This window comes from Ruditapes philippinarum, unplaced genomic scaffold, assembly GCF_026571515.1.
Source record: "Ruditapes philippinarum isolate M1 unplaced genomic scaffold, ASM2657151v2 ctg2652_1_1_1_1, whole genome shotgun sequence".
Taxonomy (NCBI): domain Eukaryota; kingdom Metazoa; phylum Mollusca; class Bivalvia; order Venerida; family Veneridae; genus Ruditapes; species Ruditapes philippinarum.
In genome coordinates this window covers 96,235-111,749 of record NW_026861368.1, presented here as the reverse complement: position 1 = coordinate 111,749, position 15,515 = coordinate 96,235, and the positions used below count along the sequence as shown (strand labels likewise).

The 15,515-nt window shown below is 33.1% G+C and overlaps 1 protein-coding gene across 1 annotated transcript in view; it reads right to left on the bottom strand.

Moving 5' to 3' along the window:
* The window catches only part of LOC132715409 (focadhesin-like), a 96,092-nt gene that overhangs the window by 77,457 nt on the left and 3,120 nt on the right, over window positions 1–15,515 (bottom strand). Inside the window, exons 2-3 of the mRNA XM_060698404.1 lie at window positions 13,571–13,725; window positions 9,062–9,163 (exon numbers count right to left, since the gene is read on the bottom strand). Coding sequence (XP_060554387.1) covers window positions 9,062–9,163; window positions 13,571–13,725 — 257 coding nt within the window. The remainder of the gene's footprint in view (window positions 1–9,061; window positions 9,164–13,570; window positions 13,726–15,515) is intronic.

Genomic DNA, 15,515 nt, shown 5'->3' with positions numbered 1-15,515 from the left:
TGGATAAGAATTATATAGGAAACACAATTTCATGGAAAGGAAAGTCTTTCTACTCTCAATTTCTTCTTAAAGGGAAGTAATTCTTCTTATATTTTTTGCATAAAGGGACATTATTCTATTACTAATTTCTTCATAAAGGGAAATAATTTTACTCCTGTTTTTATTTGTTTGGGTCGTCAGACCAAACAAATAATGGTAGCGAAATTTCAGAGCCTAATGCTGTTAATTGCAAATGCCTAAAGTAGTCCACTTTTTTGAAGCGGTTACTTCCCTTTATATGTACACTAACGCCCAAAATTCAGGGGAGATCAATGCGTAAAGATTGTCAAATGACAGGCGCATTAATTTTCAAGCAAAGTAGTTCCCGAATGGTCGAAGATTTCTAATATTGTTTCATTCTTTATAGATATACATGCTTACAGTAAGCTCCATGAATATTTACATCTGTGATTAGCGTCGAACATTGAATTGACTATCAGTGTTGTAATTAGTCTTATAGCCAATTTACTACAGTTAAAACACTGGAAAACATTGGTGGCACTATACAAAAACAAATTGGTTTATAATCTCACAACCTTCACCTTTCTGACATTCTGAGACCCAAACAAATTCAGTGCCTTCTGTGCTTTGATTTCATAAAGGAAAGTAATTCTCCTTATTTCTTCATAAACAGAAATAATTCTTCTCAAAATTTTTGCAAAAGGGGAAGTTATTCTATTACCTATTACTTATTTCTTCAAAAAAGGAAGTAATTCTACTTGTAATTTCTTCATTAAGAGAAGTAATTCTATTACTAATTTCTTCACAAAGGGAAATAAAAGTACTCCTATTTTCTACATAGAAGGAAGTTACTCTTTTTACTTCACAAAGTAATTCTACTCCTTATTTCTTCATAAAGGGAAGTAATTTTTTTCCTTATTTCTTTATAAAAGGGAAGTAATTCTACTAATAATTTCTTCAATGAAGGGATGTTATTCTACTGCAAACACTGAAATGACAAACTGTTCAACTTGCATTGTGGTTTATGATATTGAGATTGACTATATGTTATTCACAACCTTTATAAAGGTTTCTGCTGCTTGTCTCAGTACCAAAAAATAAATTGAAACTAAAATTCAAAACAACTTTTTACTGGAACCCTAAAGGCATTGCACTTTCCAATGCCACAAGAGAACAGGGCCAAGTCAGTCAGCACATCTGCCTTGCTTGTTTTCTAGTAATTTAGCTATTGTTTGTCACTTGCTTTGTTTTTTATAATAATTTTTTTTTCTTAGATACAAAATCTCATCCATGATCCACCTATATTAACCAAACTTGACATTTGGCTTTCCTCTTGGGCAATATGATTACTCTATTTGAAGCCAGAAATAAAAACCCTAGCAAACAATTCATGAAATATTCATTATCTATGGCCATAGGGCTTTGAGATAATAACAATATTTTTTTCTATGTTAACCATGTAACTGTAACATCAAGTAATTTTAATTTCCTTAGAGGTAATTACCATATGTAGCTTGCAATGATTCTGTGTACCAGCTGAATTATCATTCATTTATGGAGGCAGTTGTCAACTTTAATGTATTGAGAGGTTAAAGCATAAAGGTAGAAATTTTGATCTAACAACCTTAGCTGAAGTTCTACTTTATAGTTCCCAAACCTGTGAATAACTATTTTAGTCCCAAATTTTAGGCTTTTAACAAATTTGAAACACATTTTATTTCAATGTGACTTTCATCTATTACCCATTGTGCTATTATTATAAAGAGGCCTATTAATTCTGTACTCAAAACAATAAAGCAGCAAGCATCCAGATTTGCACTTATTTTTTTTAAGAAACTTCAGATTCTTTCTAAGTACCAATGATCTTCACCCAAATTTACTTAAGTTAAAGGACAACACAAGGTATCAAGCTACCCATTAGGAAAAACCCAGTCAATCAATAAAGGTTGCATGTAAGCAAAAGTTTCAAAATCAATTTTATTAGTCATCTAATCACTTCCTTCACCGAAAGTTATAGAACCGCCAAAGATAAAAGTATAAAAAATTTACAAATAACCGACAGCAACCTATATCACAAGATATGCAAGCTCTTAATCACCGATATCGCCGATCGGACAAAGATGACCAAATATGAATCACCGGCCATATCTGACGGAAAGCATTTAACCACTGATGACTAGCTATCAAACACCGATTAATCAGCATTACGCCCGATTTAGCTCCGATTTACAAACGATAAAAACCGATAGTATTTCAGCATTTTTATCACCATCCAACCGTGTTTGAGTTTGCTTTCTGTCACCGATGGCCGTTTACACAGAAAACCAGAAATAAAATCACGCATGACAACTGATCATAGCAGCGAGTAAATTTAAAATTAAATGACCGATTGGGGACCGACCGTCTGTGTAACTGGCCCTTTAAGGTATCCACCTACTAAATATGAAAAACTTGTCAGTAAACAAAAGCTGTATAAGCAAAAGTGTAAAGATCTATTTTTAGCACCAGTGAACTTGACCAAAGTGAACCTTCACTACACCAAATTACTTTTCGAGTTATTCTCCTGACAAAAATACAGCATGAAAAGTAACAAAATAATTAGGCATGACAATAGTAAAGGAAAATAACTAAAACAACAACAATAAACCACATTTTGGACAGAAATCAAGGTGGCATCAGTATAGAGCCTGGTCATACTGCACTGATGTGCGGACTGGGCTGTCTCTAAACTAGTGGTAGAGGCTTATCACATTATGCTCCAGCAAGATGAGAAAAGACATCTGAGAAGAACCACTTATCTTTGATAAGCCATGTAATGATGTGTTACAACAAGATCAGGCTATTCCTATAGACAATCTAGCCATATCACAGACAACAAATAACACATGATAAAATCACTACAATATATTTATTTCCTATGGAAATCTAGACAAATCAAACAGAATTCTTATAATAAAATTGGGACTCAAATTTTGGGCTGCCTGTTCATTGATCATCTAAAATTGTTGGTCTAATTCTCTGCCAGTTACAATTAATGTTCTTTTTATAGCGACCATACATACATACAACTGATTTGGTCATGTAATTTACATAAATCTTACATAAATTTTCAAACAACTGAATATGTTATTAATTACATTTTCATATCCATACTTTTATACAAGAGCTGTCGGTAGGACAGCAACGCTCGACTATTCTAGTGCTTGATAGTAAAAAATAATGCTTGATAGAGTTACCTACTCCTGTTTACAGGTTTGTGACATGATGGTGAACAAGTATGCAAAGTTTCAAAGCCATATGTCAATGGACTTTGAAAATATTTGAGGTATTACAAAAAACTTTAACGTAAATTCTAAGTCAAAAAAGGGGCATAATTCTGTCAAAATGCTTGATACAGTTACCTCCTCCTGTCTACAGGTTGGTGTCATGATGGTGAACAAGTGTGCAAAGTTTCAAAGCCATATGTCAATGGACTTTGAAAATATTTGAACTATTACAAAAACTTTAACATAAATTCTAAGTAGAAAAAGGGGCATAATTCTGTCAAAATGCTTGATACAGTTACTTCCTCCTGTCTACAGGTGGGGGTCATGATGGTGAACAAGTGTGCAAAGTTTCAAAGCCATATGTCAATGGACTTTGAAAATATTTGAACTATTACAAAAACTTTAACGTAAATTCTAAGTCGAAAAAGGGGCATAATTCTGTCAAAATGCTTGATACAGTTACCTCCTCCTGTCTACAGGTGGGGGTCATGATGGTGAACAAGTGTGCAAAGTTTCAAAGCCATATGTCAATGGACTTTGAAAATATTAGAGGTATTACAAAAACTTTAACATAAATTCTAAGTTGAAAAAGGGGCATAATTCTGTCAAAATGCTTGATAGAGTTACCTCCTCCTGTCTACAGGTTGGGGTCATGATGGTGAACAAGTGTGCAAAGTTTCAAAGCCATATGTCAATGGACTTTGAAAATATTTGAACTATTACAAAAACTTTAACATAAATTCTAAGTTGAAAAAGGGGCATAATTCTGTCAAAATGCTTGATAGAGTTACCTCCTCCTGTCTACAGGTTGGGGTCATGATGGTGAACAAGTGTGCAAAGTTTCAAAGCCATATGTCAATGGACTTTGAAAATATTTGAACTATTACAAAAACTTTAACATAAGTGGTTACGCCGACGCCGACGCCGACGCTCAGGTGATACAATAGCTCTACTTATTCTTATCGAATAGTCGAGCTAAAAATGATGAAAACACCAGATTGCTCTTATTATTCCACTTCACAGCAAAAGTCATACATTAATTTTAAATGACAATCCAAGACATCAACTTTAAAAGGTTAAAAAAATATTCTCAGTCCCTCAAAGTACTCTGCCCATCTACACACAGTTGCAGTCGTCTGTGCCATTTATCAAATGCTTCCCAGTACTCTTCTTTAGGTATACCCCGTAACTTACTGCTTTTGACAATGTGTATTTGTTTCTGGTGAAATAATCTTTCAGTTAAGGACATAACCAGAAATTGCAAAGTGCTAGGTCAGGACTATAGGGGAGATGAGGGAGAGATACAATTTGATTCTCAGACAGGCACTGAGTAACTGCCCCTGTATTATAGGCACTGGCATTGTCATGTGAACTCATAATTTTAGAGGTTCCTGTGATTGGACGGCTATCATTCAGTTTAGAAACCACCTGAGGCAGTACATTTTTTTGTAATGTTTACCAGTCATAATTGCTTTTTCTGGTAGCCTTCAGACCTTTATGGATAAAAAAATGTAAAAATCCTCTTCCAACTCTGATAAGCTGGTTTACACACCACAAATCCAGGGTCATCTTTTGTCAGCAACATCATGTTAGAGCATTTATTTGGGATCCCATAAAAGTACATCCAAGTTTACATAAAGAGGTTTTATATTTAAATGACTATGTTCATTAAAGTATTAAACTTGCAAATACTATAGTAACCTTCCCATAGACATGACACAATGGAGAAACATCATGTTTTTGCTTATAAATCAATGTTTAATTAAATAAGATTCCCCCTTAATTAAACACATTATGGGAGATCTTTGACAAATATACAGACTTAGAAATAATTTTTTTTATGGAATAATTTTAATATGGAATAATTTTTATATGGAATAAAAGAATGTTAGTCAAGATTAATTTTGTTGATCAGAAAAATTGTATAATGTAGTGCATTTATTAAATTATTTGTAATCCTATTGTATCATAGATTATAACACTTGGAATATAAGTTCAATAATTATGGGGTAAACAAAACGCTATTTACTGATTTACTCATGTGAACTGACCAAGATCAGAAGGCACATCCATGTCATCTAATCATGGTCTGCACTGTTCACTATTCTGTCTGTACTTATTTTGAAAAATTTCCCTAAAACTAATGAATTACCGTATTCAACAAGTACTTAGTAACCCATGTTGATCTATACCGTGACAATACAGGGAAAAAAATGTTTGCAGAAAGTGAACAAGTCCGCACTTTCAAGAAGAATAAGAATAAAAGTTCATTACAATAACACGCCATTCCCTAGGACATATAGCTGCAATAGCAGATCACGATTGGTGAGAAATTCTGTCACATAGGATTAATTAATAAGCAAGCAAGAAAAAAGACGGCAGCTATAAGCAAATAAATATATCAAATATTCATAATACAATGCCTACAGTCGACAATAATAAGAACATAACATGTTGTGTAACCGATATATAACTTGTGATGTTGGCTGATCACTTTCCTATCCACAGTATTATTTTTTGCAATAAATCAAAAATGTAGTTTTTGTCCATATTGGTTGAATTTTTGCATTGGCTGAACTTTCGTATAATTTGAGTACTGATAGCTATGTGTGCATATAGACCTTGAAATATGTTTTCATCAAAATTTGTTTGGGTTGACCAAAATGTTATTTTAGAAATTTAAACCCAATACCAGCAAAAAGATTGATCCTACAGAACTACACCAATATTTCCTGATTTCTAGAAAACAATACTTAGTAGCCAAGGCCACTGTGTAGAAACGCATTTAATTTTGTGAACAAAGAAGATGATATAAAACAAATTTTGTCAGCTTTAAATAAATGTGACCGAATGTGAAAGGTGCTTTTAATTGCAATAACCCGGAAGCATTAAAATGATACTGCGATGCCAATTCTACACTGTAAAGTTTCTATCACGGTATGGGTTCTGCACACCACTTTAATGAGGGGAACATTTGATCTAAGTTTGAATAAAATCCTTCAAGGTGTGTAGGATTTATATATTGGACACAAAATTTCTAATATATGACTTCTGACTTTTATCTGTGACCTTGATCTTAAGCCCACACAATGGCAAAAAAATTTATTTTTTAGTAATACACTACAGCCTCATTATAACACTCATGTTGGTGTCCAATGTCTCAACACCGCGTTCTAACCAGGCTCTCTTAGAACGCTCATTGCGAAATTACCGCATTACCCCACCCACCGCCCATATATATAACGCTGACGATTTACTTACTGTTCAATGAATATCGACATTATCTTTTTCTAAAACAATTCAATGATGTAAACATATATTATATTCACAAATAATACTAATTATATTTAAAAGAAACAAAAAATTTCAAAAGAAAAGCATAAATCATGAATGTAGTGTAAACAGTTAGTCATTACTGTAATAGCGTTTGATTAACTAAGGGATACAACTAAAGGTGGACTGTAAATTACAATAATTTACAGTCCAGCTTTAGTTGTGTCCCCTAGTTTATCAAACGCCATTTACTTCCTGTCTCGACTGTTTATTTACAGTGCAGGATTTTAAATTGATTTTGGGCTTGTGGGTTATTTAATTCAGCGAGGTTCACATGTCACAGATATGTGTGTGAATTTTAGTTTATTTATACTCACCACCAGTTGCCCATGTTACAGTTATGATATGAATTTGAGATTTTGGAAACAATTTGATGCCTGACTGATGGACAGGTAAAACAACAAAAGAGCGGATAAACGCTTACCTGGGCATGTTTTTCACACCTTTGGCGCTCATAAATGTCCTAATTACAATTGTTTATTGTACTTGACTGTCAAATTGAACAAGCGTTATAGCGCGCTATAAATCTAGATCTACTTAATTTTTTTTTTTTTTTTTGGAGCCAAGGTCTATGAGCGCTATACTGAGATTAGCGTTATAACTGAGAGCAATATAGCGAGGCTACAGTGTAATTTCAAAATGTGTATGCTGCAATAAGAACATGTTATATGGCATTCAATATGAGAATGCTGTTTTTCTAGAAAAAAAGAACTTCAGCATCATAATTTCCGAGAGCCCGAACAGGATTTATTTTTTGTTCACAATCATAGCAGGCTCTGATTGACATGTTTTAATCTTTTTCTATCAAAAGTGTGCTTTAAAAGTTGTCACAGCCTAGCCTTCAATCACAGTTCTTCCTTAAAATAATGAATCAGAAAAACAACTTTTCTAAACAAAACATTATTTTTTGTAGAGATGATGCACAAGGCTATCCATCTTATGGAAATACAATCTGCCATTACAATGTTTGAAAATAGAATAATCTTTAGATTGGTTATCCTAAAAACTCCAAACAAAATTTTTCATTATTGTTTATCGAATTTCAATTTACTTAATTCACAATGAAACATGTAACAGACAGTTGGTGACATGACCGTTTTTTCTGATTTATTTCTGCTGATCTTAATAAGAAAGTGACGTCTTATTTATAGAACTCAATGTCCCTATAAGGACTCATTTCTATGCGTATGAGGGGCAAGTCATTGCATGTCAACAAACTTTCTCCTCTCAGCAACAGGAGCTCAATTGAATAATGCATATTTATTCCAGTTGGAAATTCTTAACATATTTCTAACCTCTGGAAGTTTATCTCCCCAATTATCTGCTAATATTTGTAAACATCAATTATTTTTTTCCCCTATAGTTCATCAAGTCAAATTTATTCTCATTTATTTGTACATAAGTCAAATATTATTGCCCTAGAGTGCTTGCCTGTTTAACTTAATCACAATGGCATAAGACAAATTTACATATACCGGTATGTAAACTGCCTGTTGAATCCATGACAATTTTTCATCCTCAAATGAGTGATGAAATCCTCAATTGGCATTACAATGACTTTAAGTGTTGATTTTTACAAGCATCACTCAAATCCTTTCTTTTATAAAATAAATAATGACTTTTTTTTAAATCCTTTCATTAATAAAATAAATAATGGCTATTTTTTTAAATCAATAATTTTACAATACAGGTCAGGGTCATTTATAGGTCAAGTTCAGTTTGACCTTCTTATCAAATTTTTCTTAAATATGTACAAGAATGAATAAAGATCATTCAATAATAACAAAGTTATGGTTAATTTTTTTTAATATTAATAAATTGACCTTACAGGTTAAGATCCTTTAAAGGTCTGAGTTGTTCCTCATTTACGGGTCAAGGTCAAACTTGAGTTGTCTGACATGACTGTTTTATGTTAAATGCTATTTTGTTTAAGTATCAATCATATCCATACATTTATAGTTTAATTATGGCCAATTTTAGAAAAGTTCAACAATTTTACTGTAAAGGTCAAGATCATTCAAGGGTAAAGGTCAAGTTAACCATGACCTACAATAGGTATTGTTTAAAGGGTTGTTATGTCCAAATATGAATACAATACAACCATTATAACAAAGTAAAGCCAATTGAAGCTAATTTCAATTAACCTTTAAATCAAGGTCATTTATGGGTCAAGATCAAATTTATTCTGAAAGTAAAATTCATGGCAATTATTCATGTCAAGTTTCATTAAAATTGGTCGAGCGGTTAAAGAGAAAAAGCCCTTACAGGCCAGATTGACAGACAGCCTCTAACCAGTATACCACCTTGTTGCGCAGTGGGTTGTTTTAGGTTAGGATGATTTCTCTTCAAAGGTTTTAGGTAAAATTTGTCCCCGGTGCTCAAGGTTCTCTTTTCCGTGACCGTCATTTAGGGCATGTACATCAGTCAGGACATTATATGGTACATTTATGATCAAAACTTGCCTGATTTCATATGGACACACATATTCCTCATTAGCCGCACATTTCAAAATGACTTGTAGGGTTAACATCTCTGACACCCCCATCACAACACCACATAGATTCCTGAAAAAAAACACAACACCACATAGATTCCTGAAAAAAAACAACACCACATAGATTCCTGAAAAAAAAAACAAAAAAAAACAAAACAAAAAACACATAGATCCCTGAAAAACAAAACAACACCACATAGATTCCTGAAAAAATACCATATAGATTCCTGAAAAACAAAACAACACCACATAGATTCCTGAAAAACAAAACAACACATAGATTCCTGAAAAAAAACACAAAAAAAACACATAGATCCCTGAAAAACAAAACAACACCACATAGATTCCTGAAAAAAAAACAGCACATAGATTCCTGAAAAAAAACCACAAAAAAACCCCACATAGATCCCTGAAAAACAAAACAACACCACATAGATTCCTGGAAAAAAAACACCACATAGATTCCTGAAAAAAAAAACACATACAGTAGATCCCTGAAAAACAACACCACATAGATTCCTGAAAAAATACCATATAGATTCCTGAAAAACAAAACAACACCACATAGATTCCTGAAAAACAAAACAACACATAGATTCCTGAAAAAAAACAAAAACAAGAAACATGGCAATAACATGAAACCAGGTTTTCAATTATCACCATTGTAGATAAATATGTTGTATTTGAAATACAAATACAAGCAACAAACAATGTAACTATGTGCAATGTAAAACATGAATAATGTAGGAGGAATTGCCACTGAAGAAGTGTTCACTATATATTCTGTATAAGGAAAAAAACAAAGGGCCATAATTAGGTCAAAAATTATCCAATCACAAAACCCCGACAATATGTGCCAGGGTGCTTGGTGACAAAGCTTCTGTGAAAGTTTGAACAAAATCCGTTGAGAAATGTAGGACGAGTTCAGCACAGAAGAATTTGTTGACTATATATTGATAATTCTGTATAAGGAAAAAAACAAAGGCCCATAATTAGGTCAAATATTATCCAATCACAAAACCCCAACAATATGCGCCAGGGCACTTGATAACAAAGCTTCTGTGAAAGTTTGGTCAAAATCCGTCGAGAAATGTAGGAGAAGTTGCGCACGATAGAAATTGTTCACTATGTATTCTGTATAAGGAAAAAAAACGAGTTCAGCACAGAAGAATTTGTTGACTATATATTGATAATTCTGTATAAAGAAAAAAAACAAAGGGCCATAATTAGATCAAATATTATCCAATCACAAACCCTGACAATATGCGCCAGTGCACATGATGACAAAGCTTCTGTGAAAGTTTGAACAAAATCTGTTGAGAATTGTAGAGGGAGTTCAGCACAGAAGAAATTGTTCACTATATATTCTATATAAGGAAAAAAAATAAAGGGCAATAATTAGGTCAAATATTATCCAATCGCACAACCCCGACAATATGCCCAAGGGAACTTGGTGACAAAGGTTCAGTGAAAGTTTGGTCAAAATCTGTGGAGAAATGTAGGAGGAGTTGCGCACAGAAGAAATTGCTCACTATATATTCTTTATAAGGAAAAAAAACAAAGGGCTGTAATTAGGTCAAATATTATCCAATCGCAAAACCCCAACAATATGCCCCAGGGCACTTGATGACAAAGCTTCTGTGAAAGTTTCGTCAAAATCCGTTGAGAAATGTAGGAGGAGTTTCACACAGAAGAAATTGTTCACTATATATTATATAAGGAAAAAAAACAAAGGGCCATAATTAGGTCAAATATAATCCAATCGCAAAATCCCGACAATATGCGCCAGGGCACTTGATGACAAAGCTTCTGTGAAAGTTTGGTCAAAATCCGTTGAGAAATATGGAAGGAGTTGCGCACAGAAGAAATTGTTTACGCCCGCCCGCCCACCCGCCTGCCCGCCCACCCGCCCGCCCACCGACATACCTCAATCTAATAACCAGTTTTTTCCTTCGGAAAACCTGGTTAAAAACCCCAAAACACATAGATCCCTGAAAAACAAAACAACACCACATAGATTCCTGAAAAAAAACAAAACACCACATAGATTCCTGAAAAAACAAACAAACAAACACATACGGTAGATCCCTGAAAAACAAAACAACACCACATAGATTCCTGAAAAATACCATATAGATTCCTGAAAAACAAAACAACACCACATTGATTCCTGAAAAAAAAAAAGACAAAGATTTCTGAAATAATATACATTTTACAAAATAAATGATCATGTATGAAAAGCTTTATGAATATTTTGTCAACACATTTAAAAAAAATTGTTTTGATGATTTAAAGTCACTCTGACACTAGAACTATACAGGTCAATAATCTTTTCACCCGAGGGTTATGATTTATATAACTTTTGGGAAAATCCACTAGGCAAATTACATGCTCTAAATCATGTTGTTTAAGAGTAGGAGAGTAAGTAAACTTAGTGACCACCAGGGCAGAGAGACAAGCACCATTTCTGTGAAGTTTGGTAAAAATCTACCACATTATTTACAAGAAGTTGTAAATAGCAACTATCAAAGGACCGAATGCCATAAAAATAATTTTTAAGTACTTTGTGTCTAGGAGAGGTAAAAATAGTGAGACAAATTGAAGACTCTGCCAAAATATATTTTCAGGGAGCATAAAATAAAATGGAGAAACTTCTATCAACAAATCAATGAAATTACTCAAAAGTATCATGCTTTTGAAATTGATCTGTATGTCCTTTGCTGTGTCATATATTTGACCTTTACATGCATTAAATTTGTTAAATAAACAAGTTTGTCAATAAACAGAACCATTATTAACTATTTTTTCAGTAATAAATGTCTGTGTCTTAATATTTTATTTCAGATATTTGATGAAATAATGTACATATTGTCATATTTCAAACTTTATCTACGTAATAGTTTGACTGTGCTTTTTTTCTGTTTACTACAAGATAATCAGCACTTAATTACCATGGAAACGACATATGAGCCGCAACATGACAAAACTAAGGTAATGCGTTTGCGACCATCATGGATCCAGACCAGCCTGTGCATCCCAAACGCATTACCTTAGTTTTGTCATGGCGTGTCTCATTTGTTGACAAGTGATAAAATATAAAACTGTGAATACTGTCAATATTCTGGCCAATAAACTTTGTAGTGGGCACTAGATGGACACTTGAACTCTGGCCTAATGGTAGCTTAAGTGGTAAATGGTACTTTAACTATGGTAATAACTTACAATGACATTTGATCTACTTCTTGGTAAAAACCACCTTCTTTCTTAGAAACATATCTAAATTATATATACTTTGGCCTATCTTGGTAGTAGGTAGAATATCTATACATTATAAACTGTTGGTATTATATACATTTTGTAAATGTAAACTTCCGTTTACCATCTTGGTAGTTACTCAAGTATATCTTTATAAACTTCCCCACACCATCAATCTATATATAGATACTTTATAAACATTTTGTGTACCCTATTGGTAGTTGGTAATATATTTTCTATATATATATATAAACTTTGGTACACTTTCTTGGTACTATACTTTATAAACATTTTTATTCTATCTTGATAGCTGGTAGTATACATGTATATCTACTATATAAATTTTGGTCTATACAGTGTAACTTCCGAAAACCGAACACCCATGGGATTTGTCAAAAAATTCGGATTTCAGAGGTTTCCGGAATTCAGAGGTTTATGATAATGTGGACAAGACTAAGACACTTAATATCACTAAATGTCAAGGAAGATGTGGCCATTGCTGTAATATCATATATAATAGTCGTTTAATCAAGATAAAGATGTGAATGAAAAGAATACATTTTTATCTTACCTGCAAATGCTTTTGAATTTCTATCAGTTTGAAGAAATGTTGTTAATTGCATAAACTTACATATCGTCCAGTGCTAGTTAATTAATAATTACATCAAATGCAATAAAATCCCTAAATACATTTGATGCATACATTGTCCTATTAAATATCATTTAATTCGCAAATTAACACTTCAAATTAACTGACCGCCGTAAATTACTTTGATAAACCGCATCACTTCAAACATACCATTTCACAGTTAGTAATTTTAGCGCGTGTCAAATTACACGATCATCACTAATTAGTAAACAATCAATAGGGAGATTAAATCTTCCTGCAGGGTAAACATTCTCGATTTATAATGTATTTCACACCTTTGGATATTTCCGGAGGTAAAATTGCATTGATTTGACTCTAATTTTACGAAAATATTGTCCGGAATTCAGAATTTAGAAGTTCCGGAATTCAGAAGTATTATATTAATAGAAAATAGAAGGGAAAAAATTGGGACCGAAAAAATTGTTCGGTTTTAAGAAGTTTCCGGATTTCAGAAGTTCCGGAATTCGGAAGTTACACTGTATTAACTTGGCTATTTGGTACAAACAATATTCAAGGACATTTGGAAAGATATTTTTAAGTCAGTACAGTATTTAAATTGTTATGCATACTTACTTTGAAGTTGGTACTTGATTCAAAAACCCATTAAGAACGTAAGTGAAATCTGCACACTGTTCCTTTAAAAGTTGTATCCACAACTGGCTGCATTGCCTAGCAACCTGACCTTGTTCTGAGCATGTGTACTGCCATAGTGCTTTCAACTCCACAAACTATTAAAATGAAATAAAGAAGTAAAATAAACCAAATCGTCAGCTTTCTTTGAAACTGTATCAATTCTATCAATAACTTTTGGCGAATTTAATCGTAATTTATTACAAAATAAGCCTATCACAATTTTGCCAATTTATTACAAAACAAATATTAAGTCTCATTAGAGTGACTATTAACATTTAAATCAAGACCACAATTCATGACATTAGCTTGGACCTCTGAATGTGACCTTGAGCTTGGCCAAAGCCACCAGAATTTTGCTCACAACACTACCTTATGATGAACGTTTGTGCCAAGTGATAAAACAATCTCTCTCTATCACTGTTGTACAGCGTTCATTGGAAATAGCCCCTTAAAACATTGAAAACAAAAGTTCATCTAGGTAATGTTACAACTTATTTCTCCATCATAACTTAATTGTTTTTTCCAAACTAAACAATTTAGTGAAGCTGAATATGTCTGGTTTAAGAGATGTTTTTGCTTTTTTCTGCAAATTGAATACTTTTTGTTAAATTGGCGATAAATCTTAGCATATTTCTTGACTTTTGCGAACTTTGTTGATATTTACCACCAGCCCAAAATGCATTTTCTGTATTAAAATCTGTCATTCATGGCCACTATGATTGTTTGAAAGTTTGTCTCTGGGAAACCCAATCCTTGCGAAAAACATGAAATATTGTTTCCGAAAAAAGTTTCTAGAGATACAGACAGTAATTATACTGCCTAAGATTTTGCTGGCAAGGCTAATGATTGAAGATATATATGATATAATCCTTCAAATCAAGGCTTTGTTTGTCAGCCAGCCCTCATATTATGAAGTCTGACCAACTTGTACAAGTAAGGTTTATTTAAAGATTTTAATCCTGAAACAGCATAATCTGAGAAAAAGTGAAGGTAAGTCATGCCACTGGCCAGCTCTGTTTTACATTCAACTACTGGGAAATGTCTCTTGCTCTCCTCTATTTAAGACAGCCCAAAGACTAAAATTTCACCTATTGAAAAACTCATTTATACTTGTTGGTAAGGATGTACAAATTGTTGCCAAGTTTCATGCTCAAAGAAACTCAACAGAGTTACCGTGATAGAACATGACTCTCGGAACTTTTTGTTCCAAAAGTCCTCTCATTCTTAAAGGGGGAGTATCATGCTACTAACCTTCTGCAGCTCTCTATGACAAATAAATGTTTTACACACTGCCATGCAAATTTTCTCACTTAAATTATGCAGGAAAGCTAGATAGCACCATGTCCATGATAATCACATTATTACAAGGGATGGCAACAAATACCTAATTTCAGTACTTGTGTACTTTTGTCATTCTATCTATCCATTATCCAGTTACTCTTTTTTAATTTGTAAGACCATAACCTAAAGATCTATTTATCTTCCATTTATGTCAAACCTGTCAGGAAAACTAAGACAGTAATTTATAGTAATGACACCATCTGTGATCCCACTTTCCTTTCTATTTTGATATACAGAATTAATTGGTACTGTAAATATAAGGAATGTCTCTTGAAAAAAAACAACATCAATTAAGGTTTAATTAATTGAGTAAATTGGATTGGGGACACAAAGACGGACATGAGCCTTAGCCGCGACACATCTTCTTGATGAGGTAGCATTTGTGCCAAGTATTCTAAAATCCTTCCATGCATCCGGACATAAATGTGTATCTTCAAACTCTTCTTGAGAGAACGAGTACCTTCAACCTATAAGTTTGACTTGACCTTGAAGATAGGGACATGGGTCTTTCTGGCGACATGTCGTCTTGATGTGGTAGACATTT